This window comes from Limulus polyphemus, unplaced genomic scaffold (genome assembly GCF_000517525.1).
Source record: "Limulus polyphemus unplaced genomic scaffold, Limulus_polyphemus-2.1.2 Scaffold1622, whole genome shotgun sequence".
NCBI lineage: Eukaryota > Metazoa > Arthropoda > Merostomata > Xiphosura > Limulidae > Limulus > Limulus polyphemus.
In genome coordinates, this window is record NW_013667232.1 from 137,075 (window position 1) to 151,717 (window position 14,643).

Here is a 14,643-nt window from a genome sequence, read left to right on the forward strand (position 1 = left end):
TGAATAGTTTCTGGGTCCATGAATTTCTTGGCTATTGGGTCCTAATAAACCCAGAATGATCAAGGGGGATTAAATGCACTGAATAGTTTCTAGGTCCATGACTTTCATAGTTATTAGTTACACACACACACACACCAGCAATATTGAGTTAATCCTACTAATTACTATAAAAGTCCAAATTTCACCGCCATTTCATACAGTATTTGTAACAGGCAACGTAAAATGACTCAACATGTGGAGTCCAGCGGTCTAAAAACTAGTTGGTAATTTAAGGGTTAAAGATCTAATACACGCGTACCATACAGCAAACACCGGAATGAGACTTGCATTTAATAACGAAAGGTGAAATCTTTGAAAGTTCTTACAGTAACATGATATAAATGTTGCTAAGTTTATCGTTACAAGTTTCAGACGAATGCAGCTCTTACTTTTGGAAAAGTAAAACATTGCGCTGGTTCTTCAGTTCCTGTCACGAGAGCTCGTATTGAGCGCGAAAACAAGTAATTAACTGAAGAATACATCAAAATTAACAAACAGCTGCCATCTTGGGAAATGTACTAAATGAAAGAACGAGAACTGCGAGTTATTAATATTGTTACATCTCTGGTCGTTTGTTAATTTCCCGTAAAAATTCTTCCCGGGGAACTTCAGCGATACAAGTACTTTCTTACTTTGCAATACACAGAATTTCCACAGTCACTTTAACTTAAACACACGCTATAATTCACAATGATTTACACACTTTACTTACGGCCTGACTCGATTATTCCGTTAGCAATTTATCTGCCGGCTTATATACTAAAATAGAGTGCGTCAAGCAAACGCTGGGACGTTCGTGAGGTTCCCCGATCCTTCTAGAATCTCATCACGTGTTACCAGTGTCACTTGAGCTTAAAACGGAGAGTTATTACTGAGCAAAACTAAAACACCTGTTTTAAATAATTGTTATTCAGCCCAGTAGATCATGAAATAGTTATATACCAGTTTTAAATAATTGTTATTCACTCAAGTAGGTGGCCCGGCATGGCCAGGTGGTTAGGGTGCTCGACTCGCAATCTGCGGGTCGCGGGTTCGAATCCCCAAACACCAAACATGCTCACCCTTTCAGCCGTGGGGACGTTATAATGTGACGGTCAATCCCACTATTCGTTGGAAAAATAGTAGCCCAAGAGTTGGCGGTGGGTGGTGATGACTAGCTGCCTTCCCTCTAGTCTTACACTGCTAAATTAGGGACGGCTAGCGCAGATAGCCCTCGTGTAGCTTTGCACGAAATTCAAAAAAACAAACAAACACTCAAGTAGATCATGAAATAGTTATATATCAGTTTTAAATAATTGTTATTCACTCAAGTAGATCATGAAATAGTTATATACCAGTTTTGAATAATTGTTATTCACTCCAATAAATCATGAAATAGTTATATACCAGTTTTAAATAATTGTTATTCACTCCAGTACATCATGAAATAGTTATATACCAGTTTTAAATAGTTGTTATTCACTCAAGTAGATCATGAAATAGTTATATACCAGTTTTAAATAATTGTTATTCACTCCAGTACATCATGAAATAGTTATATACTAGTTTTAAATAATTGTTATTCACTCCAGTACACCATGAAATAGTTATATACCAGTTTTAAATAATTGTTATTCACTCCAGTACATCATGAAATAGTTATATACTAGTTTTACAATTACACATGCACCATTTTCCTTTTTTTGTGTATGTTTATGTCACTACTATAATTCGGCCCGGCATGGCCAGGTGGTTAGGGGCGCTCGACTCGCAATCTGAGGGTCGCGGGTTCGAATCCCCGTCCCACCAAACATGCTCGCCCTTTCAGCCGTGGGGGCGTTATAATGTGACGGCCAATCCCACTATTCGTTGGTAAAAGAGTAGCCCAAGAGTTGGCGGTGGGTGGTGATGACTAGCTGCGTTTCCTCTAGTCTTACACTGTTAAATTAGGGACGGCTAGCGCAGATAGCCCTCGTGTAGCTTTGCGCAAAATTCAAAAACAAAAACTAGTACAATTCTCTCCGTGAGTTCTAGCAACAAAGTGAATCATCATTTTTTAATTAACACGTGTAACGAGCACAACTGACGGTGAATGTACTAACCAACTTGTAACGTAGAACCTCGGTATTTGCTTCAACAAAATCAGTTGCTGACATTAGGCAAGTCTACAAGTTTTTCCAATTGACACACATTTTCTTTATTTTGGGAAATCTAAGTTAATTATGCCAATAAAACGTTGAAGTAAATAACAAATGTATTTATATATCAAATAAGGATAAAATTTTCAAACTTTGTTTTCGTCGTTGTATTAACTTAAAAGTAAAATACACATATGAATTTAGTTTACCACAGCTATTCCAATGTGAACTCTGACCGTGTCAAGAAGTGACTAGGTGACTGCACTGTCTGACAACTGGTCGTTGCTGTGTTTTATGAACATATGCATCTCGTGGACAGTTAAAGAGTTCACGTCAAAATGTGTTTTATCTGAAGTTAAAGATGGAAGAAAAATACACATAAATATACCAAAGAACGGCGACTTACGTCATTTTTCTCTTAATTAAATTTCTAGTCACGGCTGAGCAACTCATAGAATGGCTGTTTTTTTTCTCTCAAGTACAAACTTTTAGCTCATAGCTGCATCATCTCTTGCACGATTTGAGAACTAATTACCATTTTGGACTCGGGAGGTCAAACCTCTTTCGATTTATGTATTTCACCACGCCCAAGGTCTCGTAGATTAATTTATTCTAATCCTGCCTAAAAGAAAAATTAAATTGAGGGTAGGCTGGTAAAGAACCTGATGTGTAATAAAATCGAAACGGGTATACGCGCATCCCACGCTTGGTATTGCTGGCGCACAAAAGTATAGCTAATAAAAAGGGAAACAAAGGTCTCGTATATGAATTTACTGTAAATCTAATCCCGCATAAATGAATTTCAAGTGCCGCGACTATTTAGGATTCCCTCTTGTTTTTGGTTCGTAGGTTTTATCCGTTTTCATTAACGGTAACAATTGGTCGCTGCTTTATTTTATATCTGAGGGACAAGAGTTTAGAAATATTACTTTGAAAATGCGCTGAAACGTAGTTGTTAAGTGTAATAAAACAAATTCTCCACCCTTCAGAAAAGTAATTATACATCAATTTATATAATACCTTTCCTACTTTTGTAAAAGCGATCCTATAAATTTTACATCTGATTTTGAAAGAACAAAAATTCGTTGAGACTTGCGACGATTTAACTGTTATTGTGTAGCACAACTCGAATCACGATTTGTAACTTTGTTTTATTGATTCATGTTGTATTTCTAACGAATCACGTTATGTAAGTCTGTTCTGTTGATTAATATTGTGTTTCTAACCCGAATAACGTTTTGCAAGTTTGTTTGATTGATTCTTGTTGTATTTCTAACGAATCACGTTATGTAAGTCTGTTCTGTTGATTAATATTGTTTCTAACCCGAATAACGTTTTGCAAGTTTGTTTTATTGATTCATGTTGTATTTCTAACGAATCACGTTATGTAAGTCTGTTCTGTTGATTTATATTGTTGTCATCATCAGGTACTTGTCGGAACGTTGTACATTTGTGGTTGTATTAAAGTTTTTCTTCATTACCCATTCAAGCCGTCTCCAGCCATTATTAGTCTCAAAGTGGGTTCCTCGTCATCGAAGTTATGTAAGTCTGTTCTGTTGATTTATATTGTGTTTCTAACCCGAATAACGTTTTGTAAGTTTGTTTGATTGATTCATGTTGTATTTCTAACGAATCACGTTATGTAAGTCTGTTCTATTGATTTATATTGTGTTTCTAACCCGAATCACGATTTGTAACTTTGTTTTATTGATTCATGTTATATTTCTAACACGAATCACGTTATGTAAGTCTGTTTTATTGGTTCATGTTATATTTCTAAGTTGATAGACTGGACCGAGTACCTCTTTCCTTGTATGGAAATGATAGAAATTGTTGCCTTTTATCCTTTCAAAGAATACTGAGATAAACTTATTTTCTGATTTAATAAGTAAGTAAAAACAGTTTGTAATGATAAAGTGCGTTTCTTGTATTACTAAGTTTCAGTGAAGAACCGATACGAGATCCGTGGTGTTGAAATACTATAGAATAACTGTAGATTTTGAACATGACATTGAATATAAGAACGCCAGTGTCAAGATACGAAAAATAAATATAAATCTGAAAAGATTCTTATCACAGGTTAAGAAAGCATTTCAATATATTAACGTTAAAAAATGAAAGATAAATAATAGTCATTACTTCTGCAGTCGCACTATACTGAAGCTCAACTGATTTCAATATATCAACGTTAAAAAATGAAAGATAAATAATAGTCATTACTTCTGCAGTCGCACTATACTGAAGCTCAAAAAACTGCCTGTGAAGTAAGAAAGATATACAGTTAAAACTTGGAAATTAGAAATTAGTGAAAATATTCCTTATCCGATATGGAACTGAACCAGTTAAGTAAGTGTTCCAGTGTTTTTATTATTGACTCTCGATAATGATAAAACAACTTGATTGTTGTTAATATCGTTATTATTGACGATTGATAGTGGTAAAATAATTCGTATGTTGTTGTTGTCATTATACTGAAGCTTGATAATAATAAAACGTCTCGCTTTGTTGTTGATTTCGTTATTATTGACACTTGATAGTGACAAAAGAACTCGTTCGACGTTGATATCGTTATAGTGGTAAATATAATGTTGTTAACGTCGTTACTGGTAGTGACAAAACCATTCATTTGTTTTCAATGTCGTTATTGTTAACATGTAATTGATATTAGTAAAATAACTTGATAATTGCTAATGTCGTTATTGTTAACATGTAATTGATATTAGTAAAATAACTTGATAATTGCTAATGTCGTTATGGGTGACGTTGCAGTAGTAAAGTTAATGTTGTTATTTTTAACTATTGATAGTTGTAAAATATTTTTTTTAATTTCCTTATATTTGACGCTTAGTTAACGACGGCTAAAAAAGCCGTTTTTGTTATTGTTGTTAATAAAACTTGATATTGATAAAATAACTGGTTTTATGTTACTGTCATTGTTCTTGTCGTGTGATTGATAGTGATAAAACAACTCGTTTTTTTTATTGATGTTATTATTTAACACTCACCTAGTTTGCGAACAGACTTTATTTTTAACAACTTTAGATAAATCAAACTTTCGTAGTATACAAAATATTAATAATAATTATGACTGGAGAACAAAGTAAGTATTTCTGTCTATAAATATAGAAAAAGATAGCTTTGTTTTCGTGGAGTTATTTTGCTACAAATGTTTATCCCCACAGAATGAAGATTCTATCAGCTGTATTGGGGATTTTGCTGATTGTTACGGCAGCAGTATCTCACGAGTATTTCACAGCAACCACTAGTTTGATCAACCTTTTGCAGTCCGAACATACAATAATCAATGTTCTTCAGGACTACGTATCAGGGGTGGAAAAACATATCGAAGTGATAAAACAGTAAGTAATTGATATATTGGTGTAGATACTTACTGAGGATTCATTGTACGGTACGTTGTTCAACTTCACGACAGGGGATTCATTACACGATACTTTTACCAACCTACGACTGAGGATTCATTACCCGATACTTTTACCAACCTACGACTGAGGATTCATTGTACGGTACGTTGTTCAACTTCACGACAGGGGATTCATTACCCGATACTTTTACCAACCTACGACTGAGGATTAATTACACGATATTTTTTCCAATATCACGACAGAAGATTCATTACACGACACTTTTACCAACCTACGACTAAGGATTAATTACACGATATTTTTTCCAATATCACGACAGAAGATTCATTACACGACACTTTTACCAACCTACGACTAAGGATTAATTACACGATATTTTTCCAACCTACGACTGAGGATTCATTACACGATATTTTTTCCAACCTCACGACAGAGGATTCATTAAACGACACTTTTACCAACCTACGACTGAGGATTCATTACACGATATTTTTTCCAACCTCACGACAGAGGATTCATTAAACGACACTTTTACCATCCTACGACTAAGGATTAATTACACGATATTTTTCCAACCTACGACTGAGGATTCATTACACGATATTTTTTTCCAACCTACGACTAAGGATTAATTATACGATATTTTTCCAACCTCACGACTGAGGATTCATTACACGATATTTTTTCCAACCTACGACTGAGGATTCATTACACGATATTTTTTCCAACCTACGACTGAGGATTAATTACACGATATTTTTTCCAACCTACGACTGAGGATTCATTACACGATATTTTTCCAACCTCACGACTGAGGATTCATTACACGATATTTTTACCAACCTACGACTAAGGATTCATTACACGACACTTTTACCAACCTACGACTAAGGATTAATTACACGATATTTTTCCAACCTACGACTGAGGATTCATTACACGATACTTTTTCCAACATCACGACTGAGGATTCGTTATACACTTCATTGTCCGACATAAAAGTGACTTATAGCTTTTGATCGAATGCCTTCGAATTTAGAACTAAAAGGCAAATAAATCGCGCTGTCACTTCCATAAAAATTAATGTGATTTTTAAACGAAGAGAATCGCCAACAGCTGAAGTTTAGTAATATGAAGCTATTGCTTCAGCGTTACACGAGATTACTGACAGATGTAAACGCGAGGCTTAGATTTGATTACATGTAAAATAAAAAAGGATCGAATCAGGAACATCACTTTGTGAAAGAGTGAGAGTTTTTGTTTGGATTATGGAGGTAAAATCAGAAACAATGTTTTAAATAGATATAGTAAAAATGCCCTATCGTAAAACAATCCAACAGAGATCAGTATGTACGAATCCTATCCTAGGTACGTATGTACATACTACACACGAAATCAAAAACATAGTAGTATAGAAAAAAACAAACGATTTTTTTCCTTATCTGAAACTCCTGATGACACCCTTTATAAATCTAGAAAAGGGGCTACTCTGAACCGCCAGTAAAAGTTGCCCCATTTTGAAATCTGAAATGAAGTTCCTGATCTAGAGCCTTTGACTTTCATTCTTGTTGAACTACGAATGGATGAAAATCCCACGTGCATTCTAAACTTCCAGAAAGGAACCATAGCAAACAAAGACAACTGAGATGAGTTTTCACCACGGATGCTATTTCCATAGTGAACTTTCGAGACCAACTCCATCCTCGGGTCGTCTTCTAACTGACTAAATACGTGGCAGAAAACACAGTCTGGGTTGAAATCAAGCATATTTTTGTTTATGGAAGTTTATCAGCATAATAAATAAAAAATTCGTTATTCGTGAAATTAGATTGAATATCGTTTTGTTTTCAAATATTTTTTTCTATTAAATATAAGGAGAGATGGGTATTGTTATGTTTTTGTTTTATATCGGAAATGTTGTATGGTTGTTTTATTGGCCGTTGAACTGTTGTTACAGATTTATCAACAGTAGAAGATCTGTTGGAGAGGAGGTAGACGAGATGGCAGATTATGTAGCCAATCCGATCCAGGCTTACTCTTTAATTAAACGAATGACAATCGATTTGAAAGCAGTGGAAGAAAGCACCCAGGTCATGGCTACACCAGGTCAGTGTCAAGGACATTAGATGTAGTGTACAATGTTTAGAGGATAACCTAAAATATTAATCTCCAGAAAAAAAAAGAGGGTGATAAAATAATTATTTATTTTGGAGCTTTTTATAAGGCTGAAGCAACTGGTACCTCGTTTCATCAAAACTGATAAACAATAACCATTTCACAATTACTCATATAATAAAAAACAGTAATTATGAGTGTCAACAATAGCTTAAATTTTGGAATTTGTTAATTTTCCTTTCGACTAGCGTAGTTAGGGTATGAACTATGATTTTCAATGTTTCATTGAAGGTCTAGTTTACATGCATCGTTGTTAAGTGGCGCTTGAGTACTCAGACGTTGCATGTTTCGTGTTATTTATGTGATATATCAAACAATCTGTAATAAGACATTATCATATAAAAATAACTACATTCACTATATACAAATATGATAAATAATGTTGTTCAAAGAATGTCAATTGTGTTCCATCAAAGTCACATTCTTCGCACCCAACCCAGTCAGTCATTCTAAACTGCACATATTACAGTTGAAAAACACTTTAAAAACGCTGGCTGAAATAGTGCTGATTGACGTCATAAGTTCTTATTTTCTTATTGCTCTTTACGTATGTAATGATAAGTATCGTTTTAAGAACACTAAGTAAGTAGTGTCGAAAGACGTCATATGTTTATATTTACTGATTCCCCTTTACGAAAATAATAAGTATCACTTTAAGAACACTAACTGAGTAGACTGTTGAGTGACGTCACATGTCCATATTCCTAATATACATACGCAATGATAAGCACAATTTACCTAAGCATTCTAAATTGATCAAATTTCTTTAGAAATTTTCAATTCCTGTAAACAAAATATAATCTGCATCTAATACGTATACATATTTATATGAAACGAAGGTGAAAACCACATTAATCGAGGGTTGCTAGGATAGGGGACTGATTAATGTCTGTCTTCCATCCGTTCAAACAAACTAATATTTCAAAGGAACAGGTTAATAGTCAAGGTAGTAGACATGAATAAAATACACTTAATGTGGATGGTTACAATGGTGTGTGAGTTACAGGAACATCAAGTTACGAAGTTAACGCTTGCATCTCTCCATGGTTAATGGACAAGCTGAATATTTAGCGCTTTTCCTGTTTCAGATTATGTGCCTAACATATCATACTTCCGATCTGCGTTCTACTTACCACAAGAAAGTGATCTTCACGGCGCTGCTAATGCTCTGCTTCTTCTTCAAGAGACGTACAAACTGAACATGTCTGCCATGGTTCGAGGCTTTCTGCAAAGTAATGGTCCGATATCTCCATTTCAAGCAGAAGAACAACTGACAGGTAGGCCGAAATGTAGATATTGATTATGAATTAAAACACAGAAATATATGTAATCATATGTGAGTAACAAATGAATATCGCATAAAATCTCCGTCTCGAAAATACAATATAACTAAGAAAAAAATATTTTTCTCGTCTGTAAACTAAATTCGAGTTTTCTTTTGTAATTTATAGTTACCTCTACTAGGTATTCTAACACTCATGAGCCTACCAGAGCATCGCTTGTATTGGTTTTATCTTCGATATACATAAAGCACAAAAATGTGTCTGTCTGTTATCTAACTACTGCTTAGATTCTGGACTAACCTCAACCAAACTTTCTGGGATGATAAGCATCGCTTGTATTGGTTTTATCTTCGATATACATAAAGCACAAAAATGTGTCTGTCTGTCTGTCTGTCTGTTATCTAACTACTGCTTGGATTCTGGACTAATCTCAACCAAACTTTCTGGGATGATAAGGGTTATGTTAATTGAGGTTCACAATTTGTGTGTCTGTCTGTCTGTTATCTAACTACTCCTAGTATTCTGGGCCAATCTCAACCAAACTTTGTGGGATGATAATTTGGATAATAAAGGTTATGTTAATTGAGGTTCACAACCCCTCAATTTCCCATTATTGCTGTTATTCAGCATTTATTATCTTTTGACGTAAGTTAACGTTAACTAAATTCATATATGGCGCCACGTTCTTACAACAATTATTAACTTTTCTATAACACAACATACACACAGTGTACGGGGAGGGCACGCAAATGTCTTATATATCTCAGAGTGTGCGCCAGCACTCTCTACGGAGGAATGCAATTTAAAAATGGTCGTCACTATGCAATAATACATAAACTCAGCCGATGTTACTACTCCAACAGCCACCATAAGGCTGATGTGAAGATCTGTTTCTTGACCCGTGACCTTTCAACTTCAGCCCGTAAGACACTTCTGAGATCAATAACCGTCAATTAATTAAACACGTGAAACACTTTGGAAGGACATTAAGAGGTGGGTGTTGAAAGCTGGTAACAGAAAGCACTTACACAGCCACTACTTTCGGCGCGACCACTTCCTACAAAGTCATCCTGACCATCGCACAGTGTATAGCATGTTTTAAGTAGTGAGTGAGTTCTTAAAGCTTATACAAAACTTTTGGTGAGGTAATAATGAATAATGTAATAATATGTTATAAATAAATTGTGCGAAAGCTATGATTTTTTGTGTTATTTATTATAGCATCTACTCCAACATTTGTAAAGTTTATAACCCGGACAAAGGACGGGTACCTTAGTTTGTTTATAATAGAGTAAACAACTGTCCTTATACATTTCCAGTTTTAATGACAATAAGCCAGATTACAGGACTGGGGTCGAAATATGGCTATATTATTTTAGGTAAGGTAGAACCAGAAATAGGGTAATGCAGGTTTGTTTCTTTATTGTCAAGAACAAAGCTACATAATGGCTCTCTGTGCTATGCCGCCGCGGGTATCGAGACCCGAGTTTTAGCGTTATAAGCACTATAAACTTTAGACTTACCGCCGAATCACTGAGGGTAAAGGTGCTGAAGAATCAAAGTTAGTAACTTCATCTCACTTTTCTTCCATAATAATGATATGAAATAACATTTAAATGGAACACAATAACTAAAACATTTTAGTATTCATGGGGAGGTCGTTTAGAAATAATATCAATTGTTGTCATGGTTTATATCTTGTACGATCACATAAGTCTAGTTATTGATTAGTTACTATTTTGTTCTGTCAGGTACTATTTACTAACCGGGCTATGTTCTACATTTCGGCTGCATCTTCAGAGAAGTTCTAAGAAGGACCGCTCGCTGCTGTGGTGGTGGATCTTGGATCTTTTTGATATAAAAACTGATGTGTTATCCATTTGCCCAGTCTTTTCTCCATTAGGTCTTCATTCGACCAATAATTGAAAGAGGCCTATCTTGGTTTTGTGCAACTGGTTATGAGGATGTATAAGGTTTCTTCGTTTCCTTGTGTCTATTTCACATATCTCATTACATTAGTATTATTCCCGTTTGTTGTATGGTTTTATGCTCTGGCATGATAGGATATTAGAGATAGTATTCCTGTGTGTATATTATGCTCCTGAATTTTAACGTTTGTTGGTCATTTTGTTTCTCTAATGTATTGCATTACACATTCACCAGGCATATTGTAATGATATTATACTTATTCTCCATTGGTTCTTTGGGTGGCTTAGTGTGTGATGTGATCGTATTGTGTTGTGACTTCTGAACGCTGTTTACATATCTGTGTTTCGAGAGATATCTCTGATATACGAGAAAATGGCAGCGTCTGTAACTTTCTTTCTTCATATTTTTGATGTTTATATTCTTCAGCTTATTCTTTATTAAGTGTTCTGGGTATCCATTATCAAGGAAGGTTGTTTGGTTTGTTGTGAATTTCGCGCAAAGTCGTCCCTAATTTAGCAGTGATAGACTTGAGGGAAGGCAGCTAGTCTACGCCACCAACCGCCAACTCTTGGGCTACTCTTTTACCAACAAATAGTGTGACTAACCGTTAAATTATAACTTCCCTACCGGTGAAAGGGCGAGCATATTTGATGATAAAATTTTAATCCGCGTCCCGAATATTGCGAGTCGAGTGCCCTAACCACTAGGCCAAGGAAGGTTTTATTGATGTGCTCGTCTTCAGATGTTTTAGTAACTTCTATATTACAAATATTGCTCAGTCTGGAAACTGGACAGTCTGTCTTTACGCTTCTGAGGTGGTTTGATCTATAGTTGGGGTATTTTACCATATTTGTGGGTTTCCTGTGGTGTACTAGTTTTCGTTACTACCAATTCTAGGAATAGGGATTTCTTTTCTTCTATTTATATTGTGAATTGTACCAGTGGATGCTGTCTATTCAGGTAGTCGTTAATATTAGAAACTCATTGTCAAATATATCGTCAAATCCTATGTTCCATGTAGCGATTACTAAGTACCGGTCATGGATGTCTTCTTGTTCATCTATTTAGAGTGCAGTTCATATGTTTTGTTTTAGAAGTTTAAAGTAACTTTGTGTCCTTTTAATTATACAGCACGAGATTGCCTGTATTTGGGAAAGAACTCTTTCAACCAAGGCCACTACGATAATGCGATTGACTGGTTTAAGACTGCGTTAACAAAAGCGGAAGACGAGCATAATATAACAGTCAGTCGTGAAGAAATACAGGCGTTTTTAGATATAGCCGTTTACGCGGTAAGATTTGGGGTTTGGTTTTGATATTAGTTTCGCAAAAGATTAGACTATATAGACTTGTGCAATCAATTAAACACAGTTTAAGGTCTTTCTATTAAATAGCTTCAATCGTGATAAAAGTCGAAATATCATTTTTGATAAGAATAAAAAAATTCACTAAAGAAGAAACTGTTTGGTTTCAAGAAAATGTCAAACATTTTACTCTCGTTTTAGATGTGAATTTATCTGTTAAATAAAATATAATAAGTAATGATATTAAATTTTAAAGTTTTTCTCCTATATATTACCTGCATTTCTTTTGTCTCTCTGTATGTTCTGTTTTTGTGGAAATTGTTCTTATGCATCTATTTGGTCATTTTTTTAAATGTTTTATTATAGAGGAGTTGAAGAAATTCATGTATCTATCTTTTGTTTTCAGTTTTATTATAGAGGAGTTGATGAAATTCATGTATTTATCTTTTGTTTTCAATTTTATTATAGAGGAGTTGATGAAATTCACGTATTTATCTTTTGTTTTCAGTTTTATTATAGAGGAGTTGATGAAATCCATGTATTTATCTTTTGTTTTCAGTTTTATTATAGAGGAGTTGATGAAATTCATGTATTTATCTTTTGTTTTCAGTTTTATTATAGAGGAGTTGATGAAATTCATGTATTTATTTTTGTTTTCAGTTTTATTATAGAGGAGTTGATGAAATTCATGTATTTATCTTTTGTTTTCAGCATAACGAAATCTTGAAAGAAAGAAAAGGTAGGGACGTAAAATTATAATTAATTTTTTTTAACTATCATAGTATGTATTGAATAATTAATATGCAAAACTGGAATTCGTTTTACCTAATTATCTGTATTTCTAAATTTCTTTTTTTTTTTATTCTGTCAGGGAACTAGCTCGATCACAGTACAATTGTCTAAACTGACTTTAGAATCGAGCGTGCATACTTAAGTAACACGAAAAGATAATATAAAAGCAATAAATCGCACGTTATACCAGATAATGCCCACTCCCCCCCCCCCCTAATGTCCAACGTCAAGGGAAGAACAACGAAATTAAAACGATGAAAAACTTGAGTGGTTGCAATACTTAAATTCGGGGTTCTATCCCTGCGCTGGCCGTATAAATACTATGCAGCTTTGTGATTAAAAGCATACAAACGAAAAAAAACGTTTTTTTTTACGTATAGCCTGTTTATAATTTATCAATGTGATCAGAAAATGAGTAGATTATGTAATAAAATGTGTAACGAAAGGGAAACGCAGCAAGCGCTCATGAGAAAAAAATCTTTATAATTAATTATTTGTCATTAGACATAAGTATTATGCCTGTCATATTTTTCAAACACTATTTCTTATTCAGTCCTTTGGGGCCTTTTCAAGTAGAACTGTGTATAATAGTATTTCTACCACACTACGTTAGCTATATTGATTGCAGACAAAGTATTTCACTCAATGAAGAGTTCCAGGAGATGGTTGGAATACAACAAACGCAATAGTGGGTTGAACAATATTTATATAACCCATTTGTTAGAACAATAATTAAGATGATTATAATAAATTAAACATGTAATAATACCTTAGTATTAGCCACTATATTCCTTATTCAGTCCTTTGGGATTTCTTTTAAAAAATAGTTCATAATAGTAGTATTTCAACCACATTAATACAATAGGCCTAATGCTAATGCCTTATGATAAATACAATTAATTATAATCGTACTTTACCAGCTTAGAAAAGGCATTCATGTAATAATAGCAAAAATTGATTTAAATATTATTGAACATTGTTTTATTGATTTTATTTAACATGTTTTTCTTTAACTAAGATCTTTCTTATTAATTGAACATTTATTTCTGCATTTTAGATATTCATCTAATAAGGAATGAAAATTCTCGTAGTGTCCTCTTAATTTCATTCAATTAATACTCTAGCAGTAGGATTTCATATTTCTTAACAAAATTAAATAATAGGTGAAACAATCATCGCCAAGCTAATTATATTTATTTATTAAAAGAAGAGTGACGTTTCGAGCTAGTGCCCTTCGCCAGATCGTACAGCTTGGCAATTGTTCAACTTATTATTTAGTTGTATTTTCGTCGCCTATGCGGTTTTAACTATATTTATCTTTTCATATTTCTTAGTTTAATGTAATGTAACACAATATGTTTTTGTTGTATGATTTTGTTTCATAATTTAATTAAATGTGACACAACAGTTTCTGTGTTAACTTTGTGTTTCTTAATTAAATGTGACACGACAGTTTCTATGTGATAACTTTGTGTTTCTTAATTAAATGTGACACGACAGTTTCTATGTGATAACTTTGTGTTTCTTGATTAAATGTGACACGACAGTTTCTATGTGATAACTTTGTGTTTCTTGATTAAATGTGACACGACAGTTTCTATGTGATAACTTTGTGTTTCTT

The 14,643-nt window shown here is 34.0% G+C and overlaps 1 protein-coding gene across 1 annotated transcript in view; it reads left to right on the forward strand.

The window, feature by feature from the left end:
- Positions 1-14,643, forward strand: part of LOC106464340 (prolyl 4-hydroxylase subunit alpha-2-like) — a 34,160-nt gene that overhangs the window by 5,650 nt on the left and 13,867 nt on the right. The window contains exons 2-8 of the mRNA XM_013924470.2: positions 3,584-3,698; positions 5,339-5,515; positions 7,497-7,645; positions 8,803-8,991; positions 12,058-12,218; positions 12,942-12,969; positions 13,527-13,594. Coding sequence (XP_013779924.1) covers positions 5,340-5,515; positions 7,497-7,645; positions 8,803-8,991; positions 12,058-12,218; positions 12,942-12,969; positions 13,527-13,594 — 771 coding nt within the window. The 5' untranslated portion in view covers positions 3,584-3,698; position 5,339. The remainder of the gene's footprint in view (positions 1-3,583; positions 3,699-5,338; positions 5,516-7,496; positions 7,646-8,802; positions 8,992-12,057; positions 12,219-12,941; positions 12,970-13,526; positions 13,595-14,643) is intronic.